Source organism: Mustela lutreola, chromosome 4, assembly GCF_030435805.1.
Source record: "Mustela lutreola isolate mMusLut2 chromosome 4, mMusLut2.pri, whole genome shotgun sequence".
Classification (NCBI taxonomy): domain Eukaryota; kingdom Metazoa; phylum Chordata; class Mammalia; order Carnivora; family Mustelidae; genus Mustela; species Mustela lutreola.
Window position 1 is genome coordinate 161,031,479 of NC_081293.1, and position 15,478 is coordinate 161,046,956.

General features: G+C 52.3%; 1 protein-coding gene across 1 annotated transcript in view; it reads left to right on the forward strand.

Annotated features, from left to right (window-relative positions):
• Positions 1–15,478, forward strand: part of EEPD1 (endonuclease/exonuclease/phosphatase family domain containing 1) — a 108,987-nt gene that overhangs the window by 91,654 nt on the left and 1,855 nt on the right. Inside the window, exons 4-7 of the mRNA XM_059171553.1 lie at positions 4,307–4,417; positions 7,893–8,027; positions 10,339–10,477; positions 14,891–15,085. Coding sequence (XP_059027536.1) covers positions 4,307–4,417; positions 7,893–8,027; positions 10,339–10,477; positions 14,891–15,085 — 580 coding nt within the window. The remainder of the gene's footprint in view (positions 1–4,306; positions 4,418–7,892; positions 8,028–10,338; positions 10,478–14,890; positions 15,086–15,478) is intronic.

Sequence of the window (15,478 nt, forward strand, 5' to 3'; positions counted from 1 at the left end):
GAGCCATTCAGGTGGCTCGAACTTTAGAATTGCTCAGGGGAACTCATGAGAACTGCCCAGACTGGCCCTAACCTCAGTGATTCTGAGTCGGCAAAGAATGAGGTTCGCAAACCTGTGGTTTTAAAAACAGGAACCAGTGTGATTTTGATGGAGACAGGATAGGCTGAACCCCAGAATTTTAGAAACACATTTGAGAGGGCTTGTTTCGGGTTATGCAGGTCAGTTACCTGGGAGAATTCTTCCCCAGCATACACATCTCCCCATTTCCACCCTTTCTGGCCTGGTGAGCCTCTTTTACTTAGGAGAGTATTATCTCTGCCTTCTGCTCTGTGGGCAAAGCAGAAAATTTGAGAACCAACTGTTCTACATAAAACAGTTTCAGGCAGAGTTCAGATAGAGGGCTCTCAGAGGATGCTTTTGTTTTCCTAAGATATTTTTAGGAGAAAGGATGTAAGGCTTCGGTAAGGTGACCGGCCTCCACTGGGCATCTGTCCTACCCCCACTATTTCACCTGTCCAGCCGGGAGGTAGGGCAGCAGGAGGAAGACCTCAGTTTGGACCATCCCCTCACACTGACCCACTGTGTAATCTCGAATAGAAACTCACATTTCGGTTTAGCATTTCTGTGCTGCCCTTCACTTGGGAGTCATGGGTAGGCTGTCGGCCTCAGGCGGGCCAGTGGTGGGGGGTAATAGGGCTGGGGTATACAAAACAAGAAGGCTCTGAGCAGGCTTCTCACATTTGCCGAACTTGTAAATCACTCCAGGATCCCGTGAAAAGGCCTATTTCAGTGCAGGAGGTCTGAAGTGAGCCTGAGACTTGGCATTTCTAACAGACTCCCAGCTGAGGTCAATGCTGCCCATCCGTGGACCACGCTCCAAGTTGAAAGAATCTTTTTTTTTTTTTTTAATCTTTTTCTCCTCTGAGTAGCAAGAATCTCTAAGGTGCTCCTCAGTTTTGCTCAAACCAGGAGTGCCGTCGACAAAGTTAACAAACTGGCAACTGTTTTTTTAGCCCTAGGAATAGAGGACAGTCCTCCGGCTCAACTGGCACTGATCATGTAGATGGGCAGAGAAGGCTTCCAGCCGTCAACAACTTTTTCCCAGTTCCTTCAACTATGAAGTGTGTCTGATAACATAAGAACTACTGAAGAAGGGGACAGAGAGGGGGCTCGTCTGACTGTGTAGGCTGAGAGAGGTTATCAAGATCAAGGCTTCAGATGTACGAGGGAGAGGTGGCCCTTAAGGTTCAGGAATTACGGTTCCTTAAATCTCTTAGGAGTATAACTGCTAAAGAAAGGCTTTTAGGTAGAAAACGAAAGGAGAATGTCTTTCCAAGAACAGTAGCTTTAAATTGTGTCAGAGTCCCCTGCAGGGTCTGTTAAAATGCAGATCACCTGGCCCCAGCCCAGAGTTTCTAATTCAGTCCCTTGGGGCGGGGCCTGAGAACTTGCCTGTTTAATGAGTTCCCAGCCGAACCTGAGGATCCCACTTTGATTAGCAGACTCAAGGCCCCAAAGGCCATCATCTCGGAGAGTGGGAAGCACGGAGCACCGTGCTACGTCTTCACATTCTAACCTTTCTGATCAGAAGGGCGTTGCCCGGAGTGCAAAATGTTTACATAGAGCCGGTGGCTGGCGTTTGCAGTGTCAACTGGAGCTCCTCGTGTCTTCAGGTGTCGGAAGGTCCTGTGAGGGTTAGGAAACGTGGGATGTGTAGCACCTACATGTAGCTCTTTCCAGCGTGATGGGACCCCCCAAGGACTGGGGCTCTCTAATTTGGCTGGTTGGCTAATCATCTTATGGGACTTTTGAAAAATGGAGCCCCTTCCCCCAGCTGCTTCCTGGGAGATCAGGGAGCAGCCAGATGTGCGGGACTCCCCCCATGGGGAGGGGCGAAGCACCAGCCTGGCATTAGGAGCTGCTCTCCTTTTTAATGATTCTCAGATTCGGCTCTGGTGATCACTCAGCAAGCAAATGATTTCCCAGCAGGAAATCAGACCCTTTATGGAGTGCATTTCCTTGCTGGATCCCTGTAGTCATCGTCGATACATTCCGGCTGCATTTTCCAAAGGGCTTCATTTCCCATCCAAGGATGGCTTCCAGCCAGGACCATCTGGCCAAGGGGACCCATCTGCGATGAAGGCCCCATTAAGAACAGCGCTGGCCACAGCCACTCAGCCCCGATAAAAGCCCCGATGACCAAACCCCAAAGAGAATACCTCTCAGGCAAACTCAGAATCACATTCAAATTGAGGCAATTATTTAGATAAGGAGCTGCAAGGAGACGTGTTTGTCATACCCGGGTTTGAGGTGTGCTGGCCTCCCTGGGGTTCCCTGGTTCACCAGCAGATGCTCAGATGCCCAGAGCATGCCCTGGGCGCCATGCTCTGTGCCAGGTGAGCTTGATAAAGGGGGCTTGGGAACAGTCCCTGCTCTTATGTTACCTGTGATCAGGAAAAGACAGACACTTAATTGCCTACCTGTCGGCACAGAACCCCGAGAACAGCGTGTCTCTAGAGTAGACCTCCTGTCATACATCCTCCCTTGCCCGGGGAGGGGTGCCCCCTTTTCCCGCCTGAGGCATAAACCAGGTGAGGGCCCTCCCAGGAAGGGCCAGGAACGCAGCGCTGTGCGGTGGAACTGTTTCTGCAGGACTGATGGCTGACAGCTGTTTGCCCCCGCCTCTGCGCTGCATGCGGGGGTGGGGGGCGGATGCCTCTGAAGTCGGGGCAGGGCAGCCGCCGTGGCTCTCCCACCTTGGCGGGCATCAGAATCACCTGGAGGGCTTGTTAAAAACAGGTCGGTGGGCCTCCCTCGCCATTCTGATCCTGTAGGTCTAGGATGGGGCCAGAGGATTTCTAACAAGTTCCCAGGTAAGGCTGAAGCTTGTGGGCTCCAGGCCACACTTGAAGAACCAGAGGGGTAGCATGTGAGCATGGCCATCACAGCTTCCCCAGGGACAGATGGAGGGAGGCAGGAGCCCATCACAGCTATGCTGCTGACCCAGGTGAGAGAAGATGGGGCTCTGAAACGGGCCACAGCCGTGGGACTAGAGAACAGAGAGAGGGAGCTCAGGACATGTGTGACAGTAGAACAGGTGGGCCAGGCCCAGTGAGGGAGGGGATCCGGGAGGGGAGGGAAGAGTCTGAGTAGCTGCAGGGATGGACATGACAGGACCTGAGATGGGAGTGGGACCAGGAGAGGGGGGATGGGCTCGTCTCTTTGTGACCTGCTGGGTTTGTGGTTCGTGGAGACCTTCAGGTGGAAACGTGAAAGGGGCTGTTAAACTGCCCTTCAAGTCTCAGGAGAGAAAGCCGAGCTGCAGACCCAGATGTGGGGGACGAAGGTTTAAGCTAAAGCTGAGGAGTTAAGTAAGACTAGTTAAGGGCAGCTCCTAGAGGAGAGAGTGGTGAGGGCTGGGCAGAGAGAGAAAGAGGGGGCTGGCATTGCTCTGAGTGTAAGAAGCAAACAGACAGACAGACGGGGTCACCAGGAAGGAGCAGAGCCAGATGTTGGAGGACCTCAAAAACTGACACATTGTGGGGACCCCTCAAAAGAACAATCCTCCCGAGTGTGGGCTGCGTTTGAGGAGAGAGTAGGAGGAACGGATCCCCATGTTTTGAAATAGCTTCTTAACTCCTCATTGTTTCTTGACTCCCCATTGACTTGGCCTGGGCAGTTTTCCTTGGCCTTGGTGACCCAGTGGCTTCACAGGTCCGCCATTTTGGTGGAACAAGCATAAGCAAAAAGAAGCAGACCCTGCGAACACATGTGTGGTGCAGTAGCCATGGTAGTAGGCTTCCTTCTCCGAAGAGCGTCAAAGTGAACAGTATGGTAGTTTGGGGTGAAGCTGGGGGTCCGTTTTTCCACCTCTAAGCAGGCCTCCGGTGAGAAAAGACACTGAATTCCTCTTCCTTCCTCCCTCCCCATTTGATACCCACCTGGACCCCCTCTCACATCCCCCTCTCCCCCTTGAAGACCTTGAAGCCACTGGTTTTACAAGGTTAAAAAGGATTCTGACCGCTAGTTTTGTGCAAGTTGTGCGAGAATGCTACAGAAAGAATTGATTTCTATGAACTAAGAGCCCGCCAGGTGATAATTGTATAATTTATAGTTTGCTTTTTTAATTTGTGAGGCGTTTGAGTCCTCTGGGTCTTCACAATCCCTAAGAACACAGAGAAAGTCCGAAAATCTTTAAATAAGGCCGATGAGTCTGGGTCAGGCACTTCCTGGCCCCTCCTGTTGCCACCAGCTATTAGGAGCTTTGGGCAGGAACACACACCGACTTGTTGCTCTGTCTTTGCAGTTCTGTGCGGAGTTAAACCAGCCTATCCTGCCCAACATCCGCAAGTGGAAGGGGCCCCGGGGATGCTGGAAGGCCATTGTTGCTGAGATGCCCTCCACTCAGCTCCAGAAGGTACCCTCCCTCTGCAAAACCTGGATTTTGTCTGCATCTTACTGAAACCTCCTTTTTTCCCTAATCACAGGAATTTGCAAATTTCCTTTGCCAGCATCCTCGAAGCAATTCTGTGTTTCTGCACATTTCTTAGCTCTTTGCCATTCATTTCAAAATGCCCTGGTTCCTGTTTCATGTTTAGATCAGGAATGGACCGCTGCCCAGACGGAAATGGGAGTTTAGGGTGTTGGGAGGAGAGGAGAAATCCTGTCTGGAGCCAACGCTGCAAATGGGGTATTTCTGTCCTTTGTCCTCTTAATCCCGTCTCCACAGTTCCATCCTCTGCCAAGTTTGTGGAGAGCCCATTGTTCATTGAGTGAAAACTTCAGATTTGCTCGATTCATACACAAAGCATTTGCTTTCAGTGGTAGAAATTGCGCGCGTGGAAATGTTCTGTGGACATTTTGAGCAGATTCTCATTTTGAATGTTCTTTTGCTGGCATTTCCCCTGTGGCTGTGGGTAAATTATGGAAGGGGGACCTGTCACTCATACAGGTAGATTCACAGCCGGTTTTCACTCATTTGGAATGTCTGATATTAGTGGGGTTTTGATCTTAAAATGGACTTCCAATAGTTCATCATGAGTCAGAAACTGTCAGTACATAGTTTTTCTATAAATGCGCATGTCATATTTTTTTTTCTCTCTAGTATACCTCACATGTTTATAAACACACAGGAATTGTATTTATGTGAGTGACCCTGAGACATGGGGCTTTTAAATTACACATACATACTGGATTAAAAGTATGTTATGGACATTAAGCTCTCATTTGTGGACAATAAGCTCTCTTTTTAAAGCTACTATTTAAAAATGTGATCTAAATCTGATTTCTCTGGGTTTTATGTTTAGGACTATAAATGGTTACTATAGCTGGCAGCCAGTGTCTGTTTCCCCATAGGCTGGAAACTAAGCCAAACTGGGAGGTATCTCGTCTTTACCTCTGTTGCCCATGGCTGTCGCTTCTCAGTCCATATAGAAATAATTCCACCTTGCCTTTTTTTAAGAAAAAAATAGCATGTTATATGTATGTAGGGTCACAAGGCTCTCCTAGTCCCTCTATTTATCCACTGAGAAATTGTTAGAAATGTTCCCACGTGCCAGGCACTGTGCCACATGCCAGATACACATCAGTGAGAAGCACAGCCCCAGGGACCCAGGCCTGCCTGTTTGTAGTCCTTGCAAGTCCAGGGGTAGAATCCATGCTGAGCTGATGGGGCCCCTCTCAGGAGCTCACAGCCGGCTGGAGGCACAAGGTGGGAAACCCTGCTCCAGATCAGGGTGGCAAGGCTGTTGGAGGGTGGTGTGCTATTGGAGGGAGACCCGTGTTCAAGCCACTGCAACTTCTCAGCCTCAATTCCTTAATCTCTAAAATGGGAGCAGTTTTTCCTTCCTTCAGCCAGTCACTGGGTGGCTGTAGGATTTACTGCAATGCCCCATTAACTGAACACAGGCCAGGCCTGGTGGGGCCCACAGGAGGCAGCAGGCTGGCCGGGCTGTGCCAGCTACAAGTCCATGCACCTGTCTCGGGGAGCGGCTGGCTCATCGGGGCCTTGCTGCCATGGAAGCTGGAGGGCCTCTTGGGGACAAATCTCCCAGTCTCTCAAAAGATGCAAATATCTAGATTTTAATGTGAAATTTCCTGACTTTTAAATATGGACAGATAAGCAAAAATGTTTCTAAATGCTGTTGAACAAATTGTATCTGCAAGTCTCACACGTTCCACTTCTACCTGGACAACCATGGGCAAGTGGCCGCAGCAAACCCCGTTTCCCGAATGCCTAAAATGGCATCAGGCGCCTCTGTTCGGGTCTCCAGTCCTCGCCCTATAGCCAGAGGGGCGTCTCCGTAGATGAGAAAACGGAGCTCGATTTGCCCCAAGGTCTTCCGGTGGCGACATGGTGGGGTCAGGCCCGCACCCAGCTGTCGCTCTGGTTCTAACGGGATCTCCCGCTGCCCCGGAAGGGGCTGGGCCAGTTCTTCCCGAGCCAGGGGCTGCCTGGGTCCAGGGGATCGGGAGAGTCTCCCAGAAACGCCCCGTACTCACACAGGTGAGCAAGTGTGAAGGGCGGACCGAACAGGCAGGTGCCTGGCTGGCCGGGTTTTTCGGGCAGGGGCTAGGGCACACGGGGAGCCACAGGAGGGTCTGAAGTGGGGCTGAGCACCTGCGTCCTACCTTGTTTGGGGATCAGTACATGGGAAGACGACCCTCCACAGCAGAAGGGGAAAATCCCACTTCCGTCACTATATACCCGAGGAGACACATTGAGAAAAACAGGGGGCTCCGTGCCCCCACGGCGGAGTGACACAGGTGGCCCTGAGATCCGGGTCATCCAGTTCTTAAACTAGGGCTCTCTCCAGGGGGCAGGCAGGCCTGCGGTTCTAAATCTCAACCTGCACAGTTTACAGAACACGGTTGCCCATTGATGCTTTCCCTCCTCACCTCGAGTTGGGCTAGTGGAGGTGCAAGCCCAGCAAAGCATGGCGCTGGGACCGTGCGGTGCCGGGGACTCAGCAGAGGCCACTTAAGCTGTTCAGGGTCGCTGCTTCTCCTTCAGTAGTAAGTGTTGCTGGCCTCTCCAGTGATGCCACAGATCCTACTGCCCATCTCCAATCTCCTCCAGCTGCTGGGGTGGAGTGGGGAGAGGAAGCTTTTCCCTCTTTCCAGAAGGGATAGCGGCGAGAAGCTGGCAGACTGACAATGGCCCATCTGTAGCCAGAGAGGGTGGTGGTTAGCACCAGGACCCAGGACATTCCTGCCACCCCCTCGCTGACCCTCACAGGCCTCCATCCCGGGGCTGCAGGCCCCTGTGTGGGCCCCGTCCACCCGCAGAATGCCCTTGACAGATTCTGAATCGTGGGGACTGCTAGCGCTGACCTCCATCTGCCCAGCAGGTATTTATGGAGGATCCAGGAGGTGCCGGGTACTGGTGATGGGAAGCTGCAGCTCATCAGTAAGCAAAGCCCGGCCTTCGGAGTCTTCTGCTTCATTCTCAACATTGCTGTTTACCAGCTGTGGGATTTTAGGGTAGTTACTTAACCTCTCTGAGCAGCTGAGTCCCTGCCTGGTGGAGAGGGGTATGAGTGTCCATCGCATGGGTTGTGATGATTAGGAAGATGACTCTCTGCTTAATCAGGGCTTCCCCTCCTTTCACTCCCCAAAAGATAAGAGCCCCCGCCCCCCTCTCCTGCCCCAGCTACACCTAAAACAAATTGGCAGCATGGGAAATCTGGGGCAGCAGGCAGGAAGGAACATGCTGTGGCTTTTGGCGTATGCTTGTGTTTCAGAAGCAGTCCCTGCACATATGATCTCAGGACCCAGTGCAGAGTCCCCCTGCCTCCTCCCTGCTTCTCCGCCTCTCTCCCCAGGTTGGGGCTGAGCCCTTCCAGGAAGGAGACTGGTCTCCAAACTAAGTGATGCCTTCTCTTCTCCTGCAGGGGGCTGGGTTCTCTGGATTCCTGTGGGATACCACGGCCGGTGTGGAGCTGAGAGACGCCAGCTCGCAGGAAAATTCGCCTGGTAATGGGCATGGGAAGCCGCTGGGGCCCAGCCCGTACCTTGCACGGTTCAAGGTACCATTTGTGTTGCTGTGAAGGTCTACTTCTAAAATGGGGTTGGGGGGGGTGGTCCCATTCTAAACTGTGATCCAGAGCAGCCTCATCTACTCTGTCCCACGGTCAGGTCAGCACATACTCTTGGGGTTTCCTTGGCTGATGAACCTGTCCAGGGCAGGAATGAAGAGGATTCTGGGGGACTCTGACAACTCTGGCATCTGGACAGGAAGGAGAACAGGCGGCTGGCTCCCAAACCTAATACACATCAGAATCACCTGGGGAGATTTTCTTAAAATCAGGGATTCCTGGGGCACCTGGGGGGGCTCAGTCAGTTAAGCAGCTGCCTTTGGGCTCAGGTCATAATCCCAGGGTCCTGGGATTGAGCCCCACATCAGGCTCCCTGCTCAGTAGAGAACCTGCCTTTCCCTCTCCCTCTCCCTCTGTCTGCTGCTCTGCCTACTTGTGCTCTCTGTCCATCCCTCTGTCAAATAAATAAAATCCTTAAAAAAATTCAGGGGTTCCTGGACCCCACCCCAAACACACGGAATTTCTGGGTTAGGGCCCGGGATGGCCCATTTTTCAAAGACAACTTTAGGGCTTCTTCATCCCTCTGACATTTAGAAATCACTGGATTAGAGGACAGCACCCTTGTCTGGGGACCCCTTCTCCTGACTATGGGGAAGGGGCTCACCTTCAAGGGGTCACTGGGTTCAGAGGGGATTCTAAAGGAGCTTCTGGGCTGTGGGGTCAGGGAGAACAGGGGGAGCAGCAGGGAGACTGATCTGAGGGCTCTCTCTGATACCCCCCCGCCCCCATCCCTGGGGGGTGTACCTGAACAGCGAACACTCAGGAGGGAGAAGAGGCTGGCAGGTCGGCACTCAGCTGACCTGAGCCCCATGGCACTTCCAGTGAAATCACAGGGCAGGGCGGGAGTGGGCCCCCAGCACAGAGCCTAGCAAGCCACTGCTGGGTGTTTGAGCTCCCCCCTCCTTCTGTGTGCTCCAGAGGGGCTCTGGAGCCTGCGCATTCCCTCCAGCCACAGCGTGGTGTCTGGCAGCCCCTGGCTGGGGAGGCCCATGTTTGGGGCACCGCGTTGGCTCTGGTGGGGGTCTAGCCCTACTCTTGCTCCTGGCTGCAAGGCTGTTGGGGTTCTGTGTGTGCCCACACACCTGGGGCATCTGCAGGTTGTGCTTAGGAGACTGAGGTGGAAAATCAGCCACTTACCATATTTAGGTCCCCCTCACACCACACTGGGTTTCTCATTTACGTAAAGTGGTGATGCTTGCTCTGACCTGACAAGGCCACAGCCGGACCAACCAGTGTCTCTCACAGGCTGGCTGCTTCTAGTGGCCAACGAGAAAATGCTACCGTGTCCTCATTTGCTGGCGCAGATCCTCCAAAGTGCGTAGACAGGCCTTCAGCCCCCAGCCAGGCTGGATTTCCCAGCCTGTGGCCTCGTGGTGGTTCCTCTGTGGTCAGAGCCACCGCTGCTGACAGCGGTCCAGGCTGGGGGAGGGGGGGCGGTGGGCAAACCAGGGTCACATGTGTAAGATGAAACTGGCAGGCTCCACTTCCCGGGGGCTCCCCCTACACCCCCTTCCTCCCCGGCAGTGTTTCGTGTTTGTTGCCACGACAAACGGGAGGGCGGGATTGCCAAAGCCTGAGCAGCTGAGCAGCGCCGCGTACTCAGGAGACCGGCTCTGAGGGCGTGTCCCTGCACCTGCCCGCCGCGGCACGCACCCCGGGGGTGCAGACTGGGCATAGCCTGTGCTGCCGAGGCTCGGCCACCTTCCCCATTTGACACATCTGAAATCCGGTGAAAGTGAGCATCAGGGCAGAGCAGTCTCTGGAGGGAAGAGAAGGCAGAGGGGTGGATGGGCTGGCTGGGGAAGGAAGTGGGTCCCAGAAGAGGGTCCTGGCAGAGGGACCTCAGCCTGTCCTAGAGGGTAAGAACCCAGTCTTGGTTAACAACCAGCTGCTGGAATTGCCGCCGCCTCCTTCTCCGTCGTTGCTTAGAAGGAAAAAAACAAAACCCCAAACCTGATATTTCCAGATGTGCCTGGTTTTCCAGACCCTCAGCTGGAGTAGGGGATGTGATATGGTGGGGGTGGGGGGTGGACTGACAGAACAAGATAGGTTTCGGTCCTCCGGGTGCCTCAGAAAAAAAATCCAACCCTGGACCACCTTAACCCTTGGGGTGTAAGCCAGCCTGGGCTGCGTTCACCGTTGTCGGCATGGTGCGAGAAGCTGTTGGTAAGTGGGGAGCCACGAACATGGGCAGCAGGGACGTCTAAGCCTGTGCCTGCTGCTTTGTCTCCCCTCGCCTCAGGTGGGAAGCAACGACTTGACCCTTGTGAACCTTCACCTGTCAGCCTTGATCCTGCCGGGGAGTGAGAATCCGAGCAGGAATCACAGTGACAGCCACCGCTTGGCCAGCTTTGTGCAGACCTTGCAGGAAACCCTGAAAGGTAGGAAACACTCTTTCTCTGTGACTGGGCCCACGGCTCCCACTTCTGAAGGGCAGGCACCGAGTGGCCTCTTCCAAGCATCGCTCCCACCCCTTAGGCTGACCCAGCTATTGGCAGTGGTGTATCTTGAGGGCACAGAAGACCACCATCCCTGGGCAGGGTGACATCTGTCTCGGCGGGTCTACCACACATGTACTGTGGTATCAGCTTTGGGGTCCTTCTAACCTCCCTTTGATGGAAAGATTGTGGGGGGAGGATACCTTCCCTCGTGACCCGTCCTCCTGGTTCAGCTGCCCCTGTGGGGGTGCCACCTGCAGATTCACACGTGCTCGTCTTGTGAGAGAGAGACCATGGGTGACAGGGGACCGGGGAAGTACTGATGAGCGCCTGTAGGCTTTTTCTTCCTCGTGGGGTGCAGGTGACCCTGAAGGAGCCCTGGTGCTCTCAGAAAATCTGCTTGTTCATCTTTGCTCCTTCGTAGTGGTAGGACCTGGATGAGCCCCCCACACCACTTGAAGCCTGTCTGGTCGGGGGATGGCCGGTGCCCCCCTCCCCGGGATGCCTGGTGGGCACGGTAACTGTCTATGGATGAACCAGGCACATAGTAGGGGCTCAGCAGGCAGGAACTGACTCAGAAAATACCAGAACACTGAGAAGAGCAGAGCTTCGGGAGGAAGTCGGTTCTCTGGGTCCAGGCTCTGGCCCAGCCTTACAGAAAGTTCTTGTGTGCAGGGTTTACCGGGAAGGAAGCGTTGTCACTGCTGCGAAGAATGGGCTGTTGTCAGCTTGGTGGGGTTCTTGAGAGCCCTGCCCTTCTCTAGGTGAGGGTTTCTGGCTGGAGGTCTGGAATTCTCTTCCATGCTCGCCGATATTCTCTAGTTTTCTAAGCCTATTGCATGCTAGATCAGCCCCTCACGTGGGTGATTCATGAGCATCCGGCTATAAAAATAATTAGGTCGGGGCGCCTGGGTGGCTCAGTGGGTTAAAGCCTCTGCCTTCAGCTCAGGTCATGATCCCAGGGTCCTGGGATGGAGCCCACATTGGGCTCTCTGCTCAGCAGGGAGCCTGCTTCCTCCTCTCTCTGCCTGCCTCTCTACCTACTTGTGATCTCTCTCTGTGAAATCAATAAAGAAAATCTTTTTAAAAAATAATTAGGTCCTATTATAAATTTGCATCTTAAAAAGGTGTCTTGGTTATAGTAAAGTATATCTGACATGACAGTGACCTTCTTCACCATTTTTAAGTGTACGGTTCCGTGGTGTTAAATTCATTTACATGGTCTTACAACCACGCCCTCCATCCGTCTGCAGAACATTTTCTTCTTTCCAAACTGAAACTCTGTGTCCATTCAGCACCAACTCCCCGCTGCCCCCATCCTCAGTCCCTGGCGACCGCCCTTCTCCTTCCTGGCTCTGAATTCGGCTACACCAGGTACCTCTGCTAAGTTGGAATTGGGCAATGTTTGTCCTTTTCTGGCTGGCTTCGCTTACATTAGGTCTTTATGGTTCGTCCATGGTGTAGTCCGTGTCAGAGTTTCCTTCCTTTTTCAGGCCGGATACTATTTATTCTGTTGTCTGTCTACTGAATTTCGTTTATCCACTCGCTGGCTGATGGATGGATCCCTGGGCAGCTTCAATCTTTTGGCTGTTGTGAGGAATGCTGCTCTGAGCATTGATGGACAACTTACATTTGAACCAGGATATGCTGTGGCCAACATTCTATTTAGGAGTTTGGGGGGCTAAAAAAAAAAAAAAAGCTTAAGCCAAGATACCCCATCCAAGAAGCAACCCTATGGGAAATTGTTTACACACAGCTGGTTTCTAACCTATTAAAAAGGATGACCTGATGGCTTTTAAAATCTGTGGACGTTTCTGTCCTTCTCCACCTCAAGCCCTTCTTTGCCTGTATGTAGGAGTAGAAAGCAGAAATTCCGGTTCATAACTTCTCTGGTAACGTCTCACTGCTTCTTTCTGACACTTAGGAGTACGCAGGTCATTGTACCAAATTGCCAAGGGGACTGTTGACCTACAGCCTGGCTCACCTTGGCTTGTCCAGGTATGGACGGTGACTCCTGTTCCCTGCACCCTTGTGTTTCTAACTGATAACCAGTGAACAGGTGACACAGCAGACCCAGGGGTTCTGGAAGCCCTCCAGCCTGCCCCAGGTGCAAGGACAAATCCATTATTTGCAGAGGTGGCAGAGCTAAAACAAAGACGAAGCTTTTTTATTCCACATCCTTGCATCAGAGCAAACAGAAGCGATTTGATTAGCAAACGCTGGGCCTTTCTGCCTTTGTCTGGAATGTGTGTCTGGGTTGACATGAGCATGTATGCCAGGCCTCTGTTGGCGTGTTCTTCTTTCAGGGCCTCACTCTGTGAGCCCTGGGGCTCACTCTGTGAACTCCGCTAGACTGAAACACAGTGCGTGGTAATGCCTGGCGTCTGGGTTGGACCATCCCTCAGTGGGGACCAGCTCCTGCTGTTGCCCCTGGCATTCTGCATATCTGTCACTATCTGAGGAAATCGGCCCCAGGCATTCTTCCCTCACTCCTGAGAACCAAGGAGCCCACTCCTGGGGATCCCAGGCAGATGGTGTTTTGGGGGGTTCAGGCCTCCTCTTCTCAGAGGCAAGGACCATGTTGATGTCCTCAGTGCCACCAATTTAAAGGAAAGCAGAGAAGTCGTGGGGGACCCAGATGTGCCCCTTCAGAAAAGGAGCTGTTATTTTCATTCTTGAAGTTACACAGAGCTGGGTTTTTTGACCTTTGACACCAGCATCTCACCTGGTTTCAGAATTGCCTTTTTGGCCCAGACGTCTTCAGGTGTGCCTCCCAATGAAAACTTCCCATTGTATGGAATGTTCTGCCTCCGTTCTCTTAACCTTCAGTTTTTCTTATCATTTAGTAAATACAGCATCGTTCTTTCCTTTCAAAGAGTTCGTCTGCATTCTGGGGTTTTCCTCACGCCTCATTCACGAGTTCATTGCACACGTGTTTATCAACCGTCTGCCAGGCAGCAGGCCCGTTCCAGGCATGGGGGATTTTGTGAGGAGCACCACCCATGTCCCTGTGGCTCTGCTGTTCTAGCGCTTTGTGAACAGCCGGGGACTTGAGGGCTGGTCTGATGCACTGGAGCGAGCCATTCAGCGTCTCAGAGACTAGCTCCTTACCTATGGAGAGGGGCCTGCACCAGGTGAGGGCTCTTGGATAGGTCTGACCAGTCGGGTAGGCGTTCTGAAGTCTGCTTTCCTGTTGAGGTTGGCCCTGATTTCTCAAGACAGCGAGAGCTTGCCCTGCTCTGGGCACCAAGGTTGTTGAGTTGTGGCGTGGAGGTACCGTCACACAGTGGGGCGGAGGGAGAGTCTTACTTCCCCTTGGCCTCCTTCGGTAGGGGAGTGACCACTGCAGTGCCCAAGTGCCCTCTGCTGGTGACTTGTGTTATTTCACTTCAGATTTCTTTGCTTCTAGCCATTATTGCTGCAACATATTGGCGTTCAAGAAAAAAATTTGTTGAGTGTCTCAGATACCTTTGGCTCTCATTCATGAACTGCTTTCCTCAAAGCCTCCCTTGCTAGTTAGGACGGGAACCCTGCTCCCCAAATAATGTGTCTTCCCTGAGGGAACCTGAAGACAGGAAGGGATGGTTAGGCCAAGATAATGGGAATCCAAGAGCCTAGCTGGGGTCCAGTGTCTTCTCGGAATGTCTGCTCCGTCTAGGAAGTACTTTGTGATGACTCCACTTACTCTAGTGTACATCAAACAATGGTAGAGATGTTGAAAATACTCTAAAGAGAAAACATTTCCACTCTGGCCCTGTATTCGTCGGTTAGGGCCACCATAACAAAATATAGCAGTCTGGGTGGCTTAGACAATAGAAATGTATTTCCTCACAGTCCCGGAGGCTGGAAGTCTGAGAACAAGATGTGGGCAGGGGTGGTTTCTCCTGAGGCCTCTCTCCTTGACATGTAGATGGCCACCATCTTCTGTCTTTGCACGGTGTTCCCCACCGTGCCCAAGGAGCGTTTGTCAAGCTCTTATGAAATATCCAGTCAAGACCCTCAGGCTTTTTCTGCCATGAAATTTGGATCACATGAGCTGGAACAGGGGTGATCTCTGCATCCTCCAGCTCCCCTTTTCCAGATGTGTTACTAATCTGCTCTAAAGTCTTGTGAGCATGTTGGGAGTTTGTGTTGTTGTTGTTGTTTTTGTTTTCAGTTTTTGGTTTTCGGTTTTTTTGGTTTGTTGGTTGCACAAGGTATTTAGAAAAAATGGAAGAATGAGAACCAGATAGATGCACTCCTGACCCCGCAGAGTCCAATCAGAGAATCGAGATCCCACTTTGTGGGCTGTGATCAGTTTTGTTTCGACCTCCCAGCACCTCTTAAATGCCTGCTTCTCCTTCTTTCCACCTGCAGGAGAAAAAGACATGATTGTTTTAGGGGACTTCGGCCAGGGTCCTGAGAGCAGTGACTGTGATATCTTGAGGAAAGAAAAATTCTACCACCTAGTCCCTGCCCACACCTTCACCAACATCAGCACCAAGAATCCCCAAGGCTCGAAGTCTCTAGACAACATCTGGATCAGTAAAAGCTTAAAGAAGGTCTTCACAGGTAAAGCAGAAGTCCCTCAGTCTTTGTCCTGCTCAGAAATGTAAGAGAGACTTGTCCAAACTGATCGTCCCAGATCCTTTGGTTTGATGACTCTGGTCAGGAGTTCTCCTATGTTCTCTGTGGGTGATTTACAGGATTATATATAGTTTAGGCTCCTCTGTAACCATCATTCAAACAGCCACTCTGAGGAGTGAAGGGGGGCCATGAAAAATGGTGAAAAGGCATTCACTGATCTTCAGCAGGGGCAAACCTGGGTAGAGGCCAGCAGAGTACCAGTTCTGAGAGGAGCCCATACCTTACTCTAATTTTAAGGACACTTGGTCATTTAGCAAACATTCCTCAAGCCTCCTCATATTCAGGCGCTTTATTGTGGCCTGTGGTTTCCCAAAGTGC